Source organism: Serinus canaria, chromosome 11, assembly GCF_022539315.1.
Source record: "Serinus canaria isolate serCan28SL12 chromosome 11, serCan2020, whole genome shotgun sequence".
NCBI classification, from domain to species: Eukaryota; Metazoa; Chordata; class Aves; order Passeriformes; family Fringillidae; genus Serinus; species Serinus canaria.
In genome coordinates, this window is record NC_066325.1 from 1,519,502 (window position 1) to 1,535,386 (window position 15,885).

At 49.0% G+C, this 15,885-nt stretch overlaps 2 protein-coding genes across 3 annotated transcripts in view; both read left to right on the forward strand.

Moving 5' to 3' along the window:
* Positions 1–2,675, forward strand: part of BEAN1 (brain expressed associated with NEDD4 1) — a 53,083-nt gene extending 50,408 nt beyond the window's left edge. For both annotated transcript variants that reach the window (XM_030227624.2, XM_009096005.4), the window contains exon 5: positions 1,960–2,675. In XM_030227624.2, the coding sequence (XP_030083484.1) occupies positions 1,960–2,224 (265 nt within the window). In that variant the 3' untranslated portion in view covers positions 2,225–2,675. The remainder of the gene's footprint in view (positions 1–1,959) is intronic.
* Positions 2,676–7,455: 4,780 nt separating this feature from the next.
* LOC103821179 (uncharacterized) lies at positions 7,456–13,874 on the forward strand. Its single transcript, XM_009096006.4, has 2 exons — positions 7,456–7,748; positions 9,765–13,874. The coding sequence occupies exons 1-2, from the start codon at positions 7,464–7,466 to the stop codon at positions 11,247–11,249; spliced, it is 1,770 nt and encodes a 589-aa protein (XP_009094254.3). The 5' UTR covers positions 7,456–7,463; the 3' UTR covers positions 11,250–13,874.
* Positions 13,875–15,885: the final 2,011 nt, after the last annotated feature.

Consider the following 15,885-nt stretch of genomic DNA (forward strand, 5'->3'; position numbering starts at 1 on the left):
CCTTGATATTTGGAATTAAACATTAAAATGCCAACTCCTCAATACCATAACTCCCACCATTTACTTGACACTTCAAAGTCTCCTTTCTAAGGGATCCTTTCCCTGTTTATCCCAGCCAGCAGTTCAGTTCTACAGAGCTGAGCTGTGGTCCAGGAAAGGCATTAGGTTAAACCCAAGGCAGAGGAATCCTCTGCAGATGATCAGGTAACAGCAGCAAGGAACAGTTCCCACTGTGCCCATTTCTCCTTTAGGTCAGTGGCAGATTTCCCAGAAGCAGGAGACAGAGAAGCTTCTTCCCTTTTGTTCCTTGGCAGAAGGATTCCAAATTTTCCCCCTTGAAACTCCCACTGCTGTGGGCTTTTCTGAATGGAAACTTTTCCCCTATGCTAACAGGCCCAGCTCTCTGTTAGCCTGATTAAGTCAGTCAAAACCTGAGGAGAGATTTTAAATTAATTCACCAGGCTTTGGGTCAGCAAAGTGTAAATTAAGTAAAGATGCAGCTCATAGGAATCCTGCAGGAAGTGGCTGTTTCTTTTACCTCATGGAGCTCAAGGAGAGTGGAGGACATCAGGTCTTCAGTCTCTGGTGGAGGTGTAAGAACTTTTCAAATACTACCATGTATGTTTGAAAGCTTCAGTGTGTTCAGTAGGGGCTGGAGTGACATCTTTTCCACATGCTGTAAAAAAAAAAAAAAAACCAACAATTCTGCTTCCTAACATGCTGGGACTTTCCTGAAATATCTAGCAGCCCTATTCAGGGTTTTCAGAACAGACTTGGGTTCTTAAATATTATTTTCTGATGGGGAAATTGAAATTTTCTAGTCTGAATTTAAAGCCATTGTCCTGATGAATATAAAAGTAAGATGAAAAAGGAGGTAAAAATAAAAACACCCATGGATATTTGAGTTTAGTTACGTAGCACTCTGATTTCACTTTCTTTCCTCTCCCTTCCCCAAGAACAATTTCCATCACCCAGACTGGGGTTTGGGAGCTTGGTGTAGCCTGGCTTTAACAGGTACAGGGGAACAGTGTGTGCCTTCAGTCTGCTGAGAAAACACATGCTCAGTATCCCAATTTTCAGGAAATATCCCAGATCTTAATTGCTCTGCAGTTAGTGTGGCTGAGGAAGTTCTCAATTTGTCTGGCTCCAGCAGAAATGTTTTTCAGGTTAACTCAGTAGAGAAAGGGGTTTTTGTTTGTTTGTTTGTTTGTTTTAATAGGAAAAATTTCCTGATTGGAGTTTAAATGATGCTGGAATGGTTAAACAGCAGGCACAAAGCAGGTCTAACTTTTAAGATCATGATGTTGTGACTCTTTAGGGCTCTTGCCTGTAGCCAGGGAGCACAGAGCAGCGTGAGGAGGGAACATTTCCCTGGCTGAGCCCGGTGGCACAGACTGAACCACAGAGCCTGGGTGCACCCCATGGAACCCCAATCCACCTGCCCTGTTCCTGCTCTTTGGGAGGAACACAACAGGCACTGTGCTCATCCCAGAATGAGCAGCCCCCGTCTGTGCAGGTGATCCAGCTCAGCCCTGGCAGCACTCGCCTCCCAGCCACACCGCCCAGCCAGGGCTGCTGGCTGAGCTCCAGAGGCTGCAGCCAGGGCAGCACAGAGATGTCTGCCAGAGACTGCATCACCAGCTCTCCGTGCCTCATTTCACAACCGAAACAGCAACACCACTCCCCCCAGGCCTGTCTAACCTGCCTCTCAGGCAGGTGAGAGCCGGAATGAGCCCTGGCTGCACTGCGCTTACGGTGACTGCACCTCCGGGATTGTCTCACTCATTCATTCATTCGTGAGTGTCTGACATGGCAGGGTCAGCAAGGATGTGGGCTGAGGAACAAAACACCACACACTCGTTTTCTTCTCACTTTACTCGCCTCTGTTATGCTGAAGTAATGTACTGTGGCTTTTTTTTCCCCCAGGAATTTAATGAATATTTCTTTTTTTTCTTTCAGCTATGATGAATGTGTGGGGCCAGGAGCAACACAAATATATATTCCCACAGATGATCCCCCCCCATATTCCCTTACGGACCCTTGCCAAAGAAATGAAACAGCCAGAAACATCTGCACCAGCCAGGAGGAGGAAGCAGCCCGTGGGACTGCGGGCCGGGCTGCGGGAGCTGCGCTGAGGCTGCGGGAGCTGCAGCAGCCCGGCTCGGCCCTGGCCGTCATCTCGCAGTGCGGGGGCTGCTCCCCCGTGCGGGACAGCGGCGTGTGAGCGCGGCGGGACACGGAGCGTCCTCCGCTGGCCATCGTGCCCCAGACACCGCAGTGAGAGCGGCTCTTCCCGTAATCCTTCTGAAGAACTCAGACCAAGAGAAGAATAAAACCTCTGGAAGTTTTACCAATTTTATATCTTTAAACAGGGATACAATGGGATTTTTTTTTTTTACCGCGAATTTTGCAAGTTTACGTAAATTTCCCTGTATGTGCTTCAAAGTGTTCCTTCCATGGCATCACACAGCATAACAGACCAGCAGAGACAAGCAGTGCATCTGACCTTTCTAAAGCATTGCAGAACCTATTGAAATTAGCCACTCATAATGAAGATAAATGTTATCCAGTCAAGCCTACTTGTTGATTTGATGATACTTTGCATGTTCTAAAACAGACGGAAAAAGAAGAGCCTTTTGTTGTCATTGTAGGTATCACTAGTACAGCTCATTCAGTGTATTGACAACAAAGCATTTTTAAATAACTCTTTGTCTGTGTGTTTCAGTAGGCAAAGCACTACCTAAAAAAAAAAAAAAATTATTATCAGTACTATGTAGAGGCAAAAGAAAAAGATAATAATATTTAAATATTCATGTTATTCCTTTGGTACCAGGCTTTCCAGGCCATTGCAAAGCCTGTTGCAAGTCTTCCTCAAAAGACACGATGCACGGGTGGAGGAGAGGTGGCGGTGGGTCCCCCGGTGCAGCTGGCTTTACCGACAGCAGCTGCAGCACAGCTGCGCAGGCGGGAGCTGCGCGTCCTTCCCGGCCTCGCTGCAGCCAAGGGAAGGCACAGCGATCCCAGAGGGTGCTGCAGGCCTGCTCCCGCACACGGCTGCGTTTCCAGGCACAATCCCGGCTCTTTCCCCGTAAGGAGCGCGGGTGCTCCCGGGCGATCACGGTGACCTCCGGGAGCGGTGCGAGTGCCATGCAAGCAGAGACGCCGGGCTGGGCACAGGAACAGAGCCTCAGGGGCCTCGCAGCGTTCCCAGCTTTAGAGAAGGGACCGGCAAAAGGAAGCCAACGAGTGAGGCCGGGACACTGGGCTGGCAGTCCGTGTGTCCCCAGCGGTGTGCCAGGGTAATGGGAGCTCAGCTCAGGCACAGCAGGGTCAGGGCACCGCAGCACCTTATGCCCAGGGCCGGCCGGGGCTGCACTCGCCGGAGCCTCCCCTGCACCAGCCCGGCCAGAGGAGAGCGAGCGTGGCACCGAGGGGCTCCCAGAACGGGCACTGGCTCTAGGGCGGGCAGGGCAGCGGGGAGCCAGCCCCTCATGAGCACCCCTTGCTCCTTTTCCCCTCCCGGGACCGCGGGCCAAGCCCCCAAACAGGGGCTGGGTCTGTCTTTGAAAGACATCGCATCCCCCGAGCTTCGCTCTGCTCACCCCGAGCTGGGCACGATCCACGTGTGGGACAGGAAGATCTGCTTCCCCCATTCCTTTGTACAGCCCAGCAAAAAAAAAAAAAAAAAATGCTGCAAGGTTCAGACTGGAGGCCAGTCCTGACATCCAACAGCAGGCAGCCAAGGAGGTTTCCGTCTATTGACTGAAACGAAACAGGGTTGGGATGCTGTTGTTCACTTCTGCCTGGAAAGTCCCATTCCTCTCCTGAAATAATCCCATTCCTCATCTAAATAGTCCCATCCCTCATCTGAAAGCTTCTGTGTGTCTGGCCTAGGACACAACCCCACAAGAGAGCAAGGAGAGCTCAACCCTGTGCTTTCCTTGGGACTTTCCCCAGGAAAACTTCTTTGCTGTGTTGTTTTGAAATGTGTTGCTGCAGGAAATGCACTCTACATTTTAAAGTAATTTTTAAGTTCGGTGTCTAATGGAAAACCCCAGGGTGAGTCTGGGTGAGCAGGAAGCAGAACTGGCTGCCAGCACATCAACAGCAGGGATGGAGCTCCAGCCAGCCCTTGGGGCACCCACAAGCCTAGGCTACGTCTGGGACCAGGGACAGGATCCAAGGAGCTGTGGCAGGGGAGCAGAGTTATCTCCAGGAAATTTCTTAGAGGCATTTTCACTAAAATTAAAAAAAAAAAAAAAAAAAGTTTTTTACACAGAGAAAATGGGCTTCATTTTCTATCCCCACTAAAGGATATGTAAAGCTGAGTACAGTAAATATGGTGTTTAAAAGGAAGCAGCATCCAAATTATTAAAATTGCACTTGGATTTTCTGTAAATACTAAATAATTTTCAACTGTAATCATCATTCAACACTCCAAAGATTGACACAATTATAATTAATACTTAGATGGGAAGTAATTATATGGTTCTCACTGCTATATAAATTATACCATTACTGAGTCATATGCACATGATGAGATATAAGGAGATGACAGTAAATATGTATGTTGCTAAAATGAGACAATTCTTTTGCAGTTCAGCAAGATTTTCAATATTCTCAGTATACTATACCCAAAAGAACAAAAATTCACCATTTTGCACTGCAGAACTGCTGGCAGGCATTGCTAGAAGGTAAGGCTCTATTTCATATTTGTGTTTTTAACATAAAGTATTCATTTCAACAGTTTGGTGGGATGCAAAGCACCCTGCAATGGGAGAAACAACCCTCTCCCCCAGGTCAGAGGGGCCAGAGATGCCCAGAAGTGCCTCAGTCAGGTTTACTACCAGGCAGTCAGCAGGGAGGGAAGCACAGGGTGCTCTGTGCAGAATGGGATTGGCTCCCAGGGCTGGCTCTGCCTGCAGCTCCTGCAGGGCTGCTCCTGCCTGGAACAGGGCCAGGCTCTGGGACCTGCTCCCCTCGGACTGGGGAATCCAATGAACCCACAGGAGAAGGGAAAGGGGATTTTTCCCCCTGAAAGTGAGGCTCTTCCAAGTAACAATACCAAGCTGCAGGCTTTTCTGTAGACATGCACAGAGGGCTTTTCACACGTGGCAGACAAGTCCCTGTCCCCTTACTGATGCTCAGCTTCTCTGCACGGTGGGAAACCCTTTGGAATGGCTTTTCACCTTTTTAACAGGGATTTCTTGCCTTCCTGCCCTTCCACCAACTCTGTATCTGTGATTTACAAAACAAGCTGACTTTAAGTAGACTTCTGATGAGAATGGGAGATTTACATATTACCTCATGTTAGCAATGCATTGGTAAAATTGTAGAAATCCAAGAAAAAAATAATTGTAGAAATGTAGAAAATTGTAGAAATCCTAATCCAAGTCTTTCTTTCTTCCTTCAGTAACAGTGAAGTGTCCCTGTCACTGTGCTCTGGGTTTGGCAGCATTTCTTACACACATCTGCCTGCTCCCTCTGGTGGCAGGGACCCTTACATAAATTCCTGTCATCCTGTTATCACACAATAATCCAAATAACCCCAGCTGGCTGTCACACGGATATGGGAGCCAACCAAAACATCCACATCCAACTGGAGCATTTTTCTGAGTTACCATGAATACCTGGGATTTGTGATTGATTACAAACACATATAATTCAAAAACAAGCTGTGAATTGAAGGCAGAGCATGCTTCCTTCTGTGATATCTTACCACCATCACTTGCAGGAGTGGTTTAGCATTTTCTGCTCCTGTTAATCTTTTCAACTGAGTGAAATCCAACAAAGCTGGCTGGGGGGGAAGCTTAAAAATCCAGACAGACAGCACTAGAAAGAAAAAATTAGCTGTAAAACACTACAGAGAGATGTTTGCAGCTCTGAAGCTGCTCCAACAGCTTCCAATGCCACTACTGCAGGTGCTGAAATTCCTTGTAATGATACAGTGAGGACATGCTTTCATTTCTTGAAAATATTGCAGATCTTGGATAAATCTCAGCAAAGTTGGCAGAGTGATGTTGCTCTTGAGAAATTCATCTCCTGCTATCAGATATTATCCTATCCTTGCAAAATTCTAATACCAGTGCTAAAACCCAGGCTTAACACAGGCCTTTGCTTTATTACATGGGTGAAATCAGAAAGAAAAATGGACATGCTATTTCTTGCTGCATGATAACAACCCTGTATTTCTGTAGTCATCTCTTCTGCTTCAATTTTTAGCATACTGATCTTATACAGAACTTTTAGTAAAGAACACACACGTGTTTGGGTTGGCTTCCATGCTTTTTATTTTACATCTCTGGGACCACCCACGACTGAGCAACTGCTGAGGAAGCAAGTCTGTGCTTTAGTCACTTACATTTGGATTTTACCTTTGTCAGAGGCCACAGGAACAAGCACTGGAGCAGCCAGGTCGCTCCTGCTCTGGGGGACAAGGCAGTGTCCAAGCTCAAGAAGGGTAGAGTCAAATTACTGAAGTCAGGACATTGAAAATGGCAACATATCACCAAGGGAAAATATAAAAATGTCAAAATAGGAATAATAGGCCAATCACCCCAGAAATATTCAAACAGATAATTTTTTAGCACAGCAAGGTGAGTAAAGATATAGTTCCTGAATGGAAACAACATCCAACTGATCTAAGTGGTCTTCGTACAGTCTGACAAATGATTCCCTTCCTTACCCTACAGAAACAATTTCTATGCAAAATTATGGCCATAGACTTCTGTGAAATAAAATAATAATCATCATATGAGAGAATATTTATCAATTTGTGAAGTCACACAGGACCACAACATCATGGTGACCACAGGTGGTGACTTGAAAATTCAAATTGCAAAATTCAGGGTTAGAAAAGCACCTGGATCACAGGTGTGTTTTCCAGCTGCTGGATCCAGCCTCCTTTGAACCCCAGGACAGGGCAGGCTCAGATCTCATTTAACCCCAGGCCAGGGCAGTTTCACCTCGGGGCAGGCACAAACCTCTCGCAGCCAGAGACATGACCAGCAGAGAGGGGTCTGAGGGCTAATCAACACACAAGTTATACCATTTGTGACCAATGACCGCTGAAACCTCTGTTAAAATGTTCAGTGTAAACTTTTGGTGACCAGGGAGCTTTTGGTGGGTCACCAGGAGCTCCCTGCTTCGTGCAATTTAGGTAAAGTACAGTTACACCGCCCTACGGTGTGAGAATTGGCGCTGCGCACGGGAGAGCCACCGACATCTCGGGACATCCCGGGACATTCCCCCACCCTCACCGCCCCTGTCGCGACAAGCCCCGCCCCGCCCCGCCCAGCGCCGCGCGCAGCCCGAGCTCTCACCGCCCTCCCGCCTTTCACTTTCGATTCGCGGGGCTCCGCCCCCACTCTGACTGACAAGCGGAAAAACCAATGGCCGCCCGGCTCGCGGGCAGTGCCGGCCAATGGCGGCGCGGGGCGGGCGCGCGGGGCGGGGCCGGCGCCATGGCGGAGCCGGTGCTGCTGAGGGAGTACGTGTCGCACCTGGCGGCCCGTGCGGCGCAGGGACAGCTCGCGGCCTGCGCCGATCCCGCGCTCAAGGCCCGGGCGCGGCGGCTGCTGGGCCCGGGGCGCCGCGGGGCTCTGGATGTGCGCGGCGTGGCCGAGCGCTGCCGGCGGGCGCGGGGCGGCCGCGCCCTGCGTGACCTGCTCAAGGCGCTGGAGCTGCTGGAGCTGCTCTGTGTCAACCTCCTGCTGTGCCCGTGGCGCCGGGAGATCCGCTCGCTCAAGGTACGGCACTGCCGCCCGCCCGCCCGGGGCTGCGAGGCCGCTTCCCCGGGCCGCGGCTTGGCAGCGGCACCGGGAGGTGGGAGCGGGACCAGGGACACATCCAGCTCCGGGTGCTGGACCAGGGACACATCCAGCTCCGGGTGAGCAGGGCCAGGGGCACATCCTGCTCGGGGTGAGCAGGGCCAGGGGCACATCCTGCGCGGGGCAGGGTGCCCAGCACGGTGCACGGCTGCTCAGAGGTGTTCATTGGCCTTCACAGGCCTTGTCCTCGCTGAGGTCCTGAGTGCTGAGCAGCTCCGGGGCTTGGGAGCAGAGCCCCTCGTTGTGGTGAGGCAGCAGGGAAGGTAAAAGCTACTCCACATGGCTTTGCCTTTCATCACATTAAGCTGTGACCAGAATCTGCCTGTTAGCAGGGGTGTTTTTAGCCGTGGCCATCTGCAGTGGCTTGGTGCCACAGGCCAGGTGAGCCAGTGCCTCTCTGATCCTTGATCCCACCTCAGAGGCTGCACCTGGTGCAGTGGGCACTGACAGCCCCTTGGAAAGAGGAAATGCTGCTGGTTTTTGCAGCAGGGTGGTCACGGTTACCCCACTTCCCCAGCACACTAAGCACATCTCATTGCCCAGGAGACACAGCCATCTTCACACATCCCAATTTTAAATAGACTCCCCAGACACCCAAATGCATCTCCCTAAAACAGGGCAAAGCATAAGTTAGTCAGGTCTACACTTAGTGGGTTCAGCTTTTCTTAACACAAGATTCCTAGGCTGCATTAAAATTAAACTTTGAAGACCAGTGTGGGCAACCAAAAGTGCAAGAGAGCCTGCTGAAGGCCTGAAATAATTCTAATGCAAGGCACAAGTTGGAGAACAACCAGTACCTTGTGCATGTAGAGATTTGATTAAAAGCTACTGAAGTACATGGAATAGTATTTCCCATGTCCTGCCTCTCACCTGGTCTGATGTCCCTGTAGTGCCTGCAGCTGCCCCCCCCTCCAGAAGGAACAGAAGGTGGGGAGTGCAGGGTACTGTTAAAAGATTTATCTGAGAATTACACTGTGGCCATTTGGGGGGTCAGTTTTGTTCTCCTGAATCTCCTGCTTGTGACACCAATGCCCAGGGGTCAGCCTTGGTCTGGCCCAAGCTGGGCAGCCTGAAAACAAGGTACCCCACTCCTGGAAAGCCTGGCTTTGCATTCCCGTCTCTGTTCTGTTCTGAATTGCCAGGAATTGGTCATGCCCAGCTCAGAATAGTGTCCTGTCACAGGGTTTCAGACAAAACCAAAAACCACTTCCGTGGTACAAAGTAGGCCTTGTGCCTGGGGTAGCTCTAAAACCAAGCAAACATTGAACAGTTTTTTAGGTGGTGCACAGCAGCAGGATTTTATTGGTGTTTTGGAGACAGCTTGTGCAAAGAGAGGTGTTTGAACAATACTTCTTGGAATAGTCTCTCTTCAGAAAGCTGCTTTTAAAAAATGGCAGTTTAATTCAAGGGTAGCAAAGTTCACAGCAGGAGTCTGAACCATGGAAAAAGAAAATGTTGCAGACTTGTCCCCAGTACAGAAATGGGATTCACAGTGAGTGCCTCCTGTCTGTTTCTTTAGGAAAAGACCTCAGTGATTTATTCTATGAATCTCTGTTTGTTCCAAAAGCTTAGGTTCAGTAGAACACAGAAGGTTTATTTCTGAGTTTCTCTAGTTTGACTAAAATTATTTTCTTACTCTCTTCCTTTTTGAGTACTGGTACTCTTAGCCAAGACCCCAGCAGGTTTAAAGTGGCACAGCTTCACTGGAACTGATGTGCTGTAGCAAAGCCACAATGCTCAAGAGGCTGCCAAACAGTGCTGTTAGAAAAGCCTCACACACTGCAATTCATAGCTCAGACTTCTGGAACACGGCTTTGTCAAAGCTGTAAGCAAGTCTTGAAGTATTTTTGATCTTTAGGAAATCAGCTGTTTCACATTTCCCTGCATCCTTTCCCCCAGTGTTCACCAGCTTTTCCATGTTGTGTTCTGTTCCAGACCTTCACCGGGAATTTTGTCTACTACATTCAGCCAGTGCTCCCAGAGGACATTGTGAAAGCAGTCCTGGAGAAAATAGGGTATGTTGCAACTACAGCAACAGAGTTTTCACTTGTTAAAAAGAGAAACAATGAGGAAACGAAGCAGACTGCATTTGAGATATTCCTGGCAAGAATCGAGTGTGAGGCCATCCTGGAGATGACAAATGAAGAAGCACATGGCAGTTTGGAGAAGAGCCTGCAGCAGGGAACACAAACACATGGGCATCGGGGAGAGGAGGATGAGGAACATCAGACAGCCCAGAGAGGAGACACTGAAAGTCTGGGAAATGAAGGGAGCAGTGAGACACCTTTGTGCCTTGCCCCCCAGCAGAAGCGTTCAGCTCCCTGTGCTGCTGCATCCTCTGAAGCTGCTGGGAGTGTGAGGATCACAGGGGATGGGGCTCAGTCAGCAGCTGCTGCACCCCCCAGCAGCCTCCAGCAGCACCAGAGGCAAAGCATCGGCACCGCGCATCTGCCAGGCAAGGGCTCAGACAGCGAGGAGTTCCTTATCAAATACAGTGACATTGTCATAGCACAAACACCCATCTTCAGTGAGAGTCTCTCTCCAAAGGCTTTGGAAAAGGAGCCAAGAGCCAGGCTGAGTGAGGAGCGTGCCTTGGCAGGGGCTACAGAGCTGGCTGCACGAGCGCTGGGGCCTGCGCCTCTGTCCCCAGGAGCCAGCGGCCCCCCAGCCTTTGCCATGTTTGCTGACAGCTCCTGTGACAGCAAAACCACCTTGGAGTTTGAAGCTCCAGGAGTCCCAGAAGGATCAATTGAAGCAGAAATTAATGATGCCATAAATTGCATAGACCCAGCCCCTGGTGATGAGCCCACTGAGCTGAAGTCTCTGCCCTACAAGGACTTTACCCAAAACTGCAGCGTCCCCAGGGATGAGGATGTTTGTGAGCTGTCCTTAACCTTCACAGAACTACAAATCAAGGATGCTCAGGAAGAACTTATGTATCCAGTAGAGGAAAGTGGGCAGCCTGAGGCAGTGGCCTATGCAGGAACAAGTGACAGGCACGTTAGAGAATTCAGTCGCTCCCAAATAAAACATACGTACCTGACTGATGCTGAGCTGCACAAGAGGGCAGCGTCACATCCTGAGCCACCCTCAGGTCTGTGCTGTACTGCTGGGCACACAGAGGACTCCACTGCTGGTTCTGACAGCAAAAGACTGTTCATGGATCCTGCTAAGGGACACCCAACTTCTGAGTGCTTCAGGCATGTCAGAGAGCCCCCCAACCTCACTTACATCCCCCCCCAAAGCATTGATGTGCAGCCCTCACATGGGGGCAGGAGGGGCCTGGGGCAGCCTGCAGGTGACTCTGCAGGAGGCAGGGAAGGGAAGCTGGAGCACTGTAATTCCCAAGAGACTGACAGCCAGGAGCCTTATGTCATCATTGACAGAAGTGAGCAGGCAGCACTGAGCCATCACACCTGAGTCTGTAGTGCTTTATCTGTCATTACCTGGGGACACTGTCCTCTCACCTGTGGCCTTGATCCTGTTGTCAGGGGAATGATTAGCTTTGTCACAACAGTTCTAAAAAACCCCAAACCACATCACTGCCTTGGGACAGTAAATAGCAGGAGTTACACAAATTCCTAATGGTTCCTTTCTCAAGGAAACCTGAATGGTCACCTTTCAAAGGGTAGGCAAACTTCTGTAGATTTAAATCCATTTAATTCATCAGTCAGATTCCATCTGGCTGTTCTTAATGCCAGACTGGTTTCTTCAGCTGGGCATCCTACTTCTCGTTTTTCCCTTCACAGACCTATTCCTGGAATACTCTTCCAGTACAAGGTAAATTCTTCTAAACTGGAAGGAGTTTAGAAATGCCATACTGGACTGTGCTCCTTAACTCTCTGCATTCCTTTGAAGCTGTGTCTGAGCTAATCTTCCTCCTAACTTCAGTTGAAAATAGGTTTAGAAAGTTTGATAACATTCCTTTAAAGAGAGAAACAGCTCTGTGAGCACTTGGTTTTGTAGAGGCATTGGCCTGTGTTACAGGTTAAATATCTAACCAATATATAACCATTTGTTACCAGAGTAGTTTGTGGCCACCACCACAATTTCCAAGAGAAGCCTTGGGCATTGTAACTGTTCACTGAAAGCAGCAGAGAGAGATCCAACTACAGCTGCCATTTCCCTTGACCCTGCTCCTGACACTTAATTCTGCACAGAATTTTTCTGCAGGAAAAAAATGGCAGGAAAAAAATGGCTCAGAGCAGGATTCCAGTGAGCAGCAGAGGCAGGATCAGAAATATCCTGCAGGTGGGAGTGCTGTGTGGAAAGCTCAGGAGTGTTGGATCAGCTGGAGGCTGGGATCCCAGCACTGAGAGCCTGTGTCACACACAGCTCTGAATTCATTTGGGAAAGCACTGCTGCTGTGCTTAGGCACCATCTCCAGTGCTGTTTATACAAATACTTCCAGAGGGTGATGCCCAGCTGCAGGACAAGGAGCAATGGCCATAAAGTAAACCACAAAAAAATTCATCCCAACATGAGGAAGAACTTGTTTTCCTAGAGGGGCAGAGCCCTGGAGCTGATGCCCAGGGAGGCTGTGGAGTCTCCCTCTCTGGGACATTCCAAACCTGCCTGGACACACTCCTGTGTCACCTGCTCCAGGTGACCCTGCCTGGGCAGGGCTTGGATTGGGTGACCTCCAGAGGTCCCTTCCAACCCTAAAAATTCTGGGATTCTATGATACACTTGTTACCTAGAAAGACACTTTAATACTGCTTCAAGTAGCTTTTTCAGTAGCACTGAAATGTGTGCTGGTTTGGGCTGGGGTAGAGTTAATTTTCTTCACAGTGGCTAATACGGAGCTCAGTTCTAAATGCTAGAAAATGCCTTTCATGTACAGGTAAAATATTAGCTGAAACTAATTTTGTATTAATTGTTTATGATTGACTTTCATCCCAGAAAAAAATCAGATGAGCATACATGGATTGGATTAGAAAAACCTCAGGAACTAAAATATAAATATTTGCATTTTGAAGAGCTAATGGTTGAAATTCTGTCATCCCCCAATTCCAGCAGTGTAGGAGAAAGAGAAATTGCCCAAGGTAACACCAGGGGACGGGACTGCCTTCAGCTCTGGGTGGGCTTGTGAGAAATGGGTGTTAGGAACAAAAAGCATTGACAGGGCTGTGTCCTGACAAGTAACAGTGGCATCCTTTGGGCTGTAAGATTCTCTACTAAACCATAAAGTGACATTTTCTGTGCTGTGCAAAATGTATGTCCATAGTGAAATTAGAACTAAGAACAACCTGCAGATGACTGAGCTTCAAACGTATAGAACCATTTCCAAAGAAATCATTCTTTTGGACCCTTAGAGAAGTAAAAGTTTTGAAAGTTTTACAGAAGGTATCAAGAATAGCTGGTATCCCCCTACAAAAAGCTGCAAGAAGTAAGATAATTATTTAGCATACAAAATCTTACTTTTAAGCTGGAATTTTAAAGGTTTAAAAGGTTTTAAAATGGCATTCCTGGAATCACAAGCTTTAGTACCAGCTTAGTACTTCACTATGAAATGCTTTCTTGTACACTTATAGTAATGAAGTTGCAGTGATTTAGAAAAGAAACAGCTGATCAGATGGGAATTACAGGACAGGAGCTGCAGTTCCTGACTGGGTGTGGTTCTTCCAGTGTGATGGGTTTTAGGCAAACCACAACCCTACAAAAGCAGCACCATCAGATATTGTTGAAAAGCCACATAACTGAATGTTTGTATCCTGCACAAAGTGCCTGACAAATCTCTGTACAAAGTGCTCAAAGTGCTGTTGAAGCCTTGCTTGTTCAGCTAAACCAACCAAAACCAGTAGGGGGAAAAATACATTCTGTACTTCTGGGATCATTCCCCTACAACTACCAGAGATTCAGTGTGAGCAGTCTGAGTGCTGCAGTGAAAGGATTCCCTTGAAGGCAGCACCCAGAGGTGACGCACAAGTGAAGGGCAGCTCAGCTCTTCATTGACAGGTCCAAGAATGAAACCCCCACTGGTTTTCTGCCCTCTTCAAGTACTTACAGATCATAATAAACTGATCATGACATAAATCCAAAAAAGCACCTGTGTTTTTCTTTATAAAAAGAAGTAAAATCAAAGAATGCAAACCAGTTAAGAAATCAATTCTAGGATGTTTTTAGAAACAATTGAAAAGAATAACAAACACAGTCCCATGCACACTGTATTTTCACTATTCCTCAGCTCAGCCACAACAGGGCTGGGGTTCTCATGAACACAAATAAAATAAGCTTTCTATAAAAAGCTAGCTGAAAAAACCCTCAGGGCCATTCTGCAATCACTTACTAAAACTGTGGGGTTTTAAATTTTTTTTTGCACTGAATTCAGTGGGACTACCAGTGCACAGTTCTCTTCAGAACTAAGCTATATTGTGATGTTCTGTAGAGCAGAAAGAACTTCCTGAATTCAATGAAGTTGCATTAATGTGGGCAGGATTAGAGCAAAACACCATTTCAAACAGGTAAGATCTGCTTAACAAAGCTACTTTAACTTGATGCACTTCATTTGCTGCCTCCAATAATAAAATAATGAACATCCCACCTCTGGTATGAAATGTGTAAAGCCCGGGCAGGAAGGAGTCAATTCCTTGCTGTGCATCTGATGCAATCAGGCACCTGATGGCCTCTCTGGATGTGCCTGGAAAGGGGAACAAAGGAGCAGAGGGTAGGGCAGCACCTTCCTGGAGCCAGATTGCTGCTCAGGTCCGTGGTGCCCACACAGCACAGGAGCATGAGGGAGCAAGGCCACAGGAACACTGAGACCACCCAGGCCTCAGAATGCCCTGACTCCTGCTAGGGAGGCTCCACCCAAGGGCTCTGAAAGGCCCTCAGAGCTAGAGCTGATAGGAGGAATCATTTCCTGGGGAGGGATACAGCTGTTCCCATGCTAAATGGAATATGCCACCCTCTAAACCTTTTGTTTGGTGGGTACCTCCTCAAGGGATCAAGACTGAACATTGATCTCACCGTGGACATCAAAATTCCAACAATCCAGCGTCATTGCTGTGAGATCTTTGCACTACCTACTCTACCTTTGCCTCCCATACTTTGTGCTATTTTTGTACCTGAATAGAAAACACAAAGAGCTGCACCCTGCCTCTCTACTGCAATTCAGTTAGAAAATCACAGAATTACTGAGGTTGGAAAATACAGAGGTCTTTGGGTCCAGCAGTGTGACCCAGCCCAGACGGGCCCTGGAGCCGCAGGGGCAGCGTGGCTACAGTGCAGGGCCCGTGGGACCTCATGGCAGGGGCCTTGGCACACCCACCCAGCCTGGCCAGGGCCCTCAGCAGAGCCCTCCCATTCCTGCCCAAGGGCTGTCACTCCAATTAGCTGGGGGTCAGCTCAGTGCCCTCCTCCAGACCATCAGAAAAGGTTAAACAGGACTGTTAGCAGCAGGGATCCCAGGGGATCCCATTCCCACCACCCTGGGCCCGGCCAGCAGCCAGGTGCTACCCCAGCCAAGCAGGGGCTGCAGCTTCTCCAGGAGATGCCATGGGAGAGGGGCTCAAAGGCTCTGCTGACTTCCAGGGCACATCCACAGCCTTTCCCTCACCCACCAGGAGGGGCACCTGGCTGGGGAAGATGAGGTGGGCCAGGCAGAACCTGCCCCTCCTAAACCCAGACTGGCAGGGGCTCATCCTGTGGTGAGCCCGTGGCTGGTGATCCCGTGGTGAGGCCATGGTTATCCCAGGGTGATCCCGTGGTGAGGCCATGGTTGGTGATCCCATGGTGAGGCTGTGGTGAGCCCTTGGTTGGTTATCCTGGGGTGAGCCCATGGTGAGGCCATGGTTGGTTATCCTGGGGTGAGCCTGTGGTGAGGCCATGGTTGGTTATCCCGGGGTAGCTGTGGTTTTTGATCCCGTGGTTGGTGATCCCATGGTGAGCCCATCCATGCCCTGTGCTCACACTCAGGATGATCTGCTGGGCCCCGAGGCCAGGCTGACAGCTCTGTCATAAACAAACCTCCCTGGCACACACCCTGGCCATTTGGTGATGTTTCAGCCCAAATCACCCCAAGGGGGTCATTAAGAGAAACCTCTGGTACCCTCCC

Coding starts and splice junctions, on each gene's coding strand:
- LOC103821179 (XM_009096006.4), top strand. CDS start 7,464: ATGGCGGAGCCGGTGCTGCTGAGGGAGTACGTGTCGCACCTGGCGGCC. Junction 7,749..9,764: donor GGGAGATCCGCTCGCTCAAG/GTACGGCACTGC, acceptor GTTCTGTTCCAG/ACCTTCACCGGGAATTTTGT.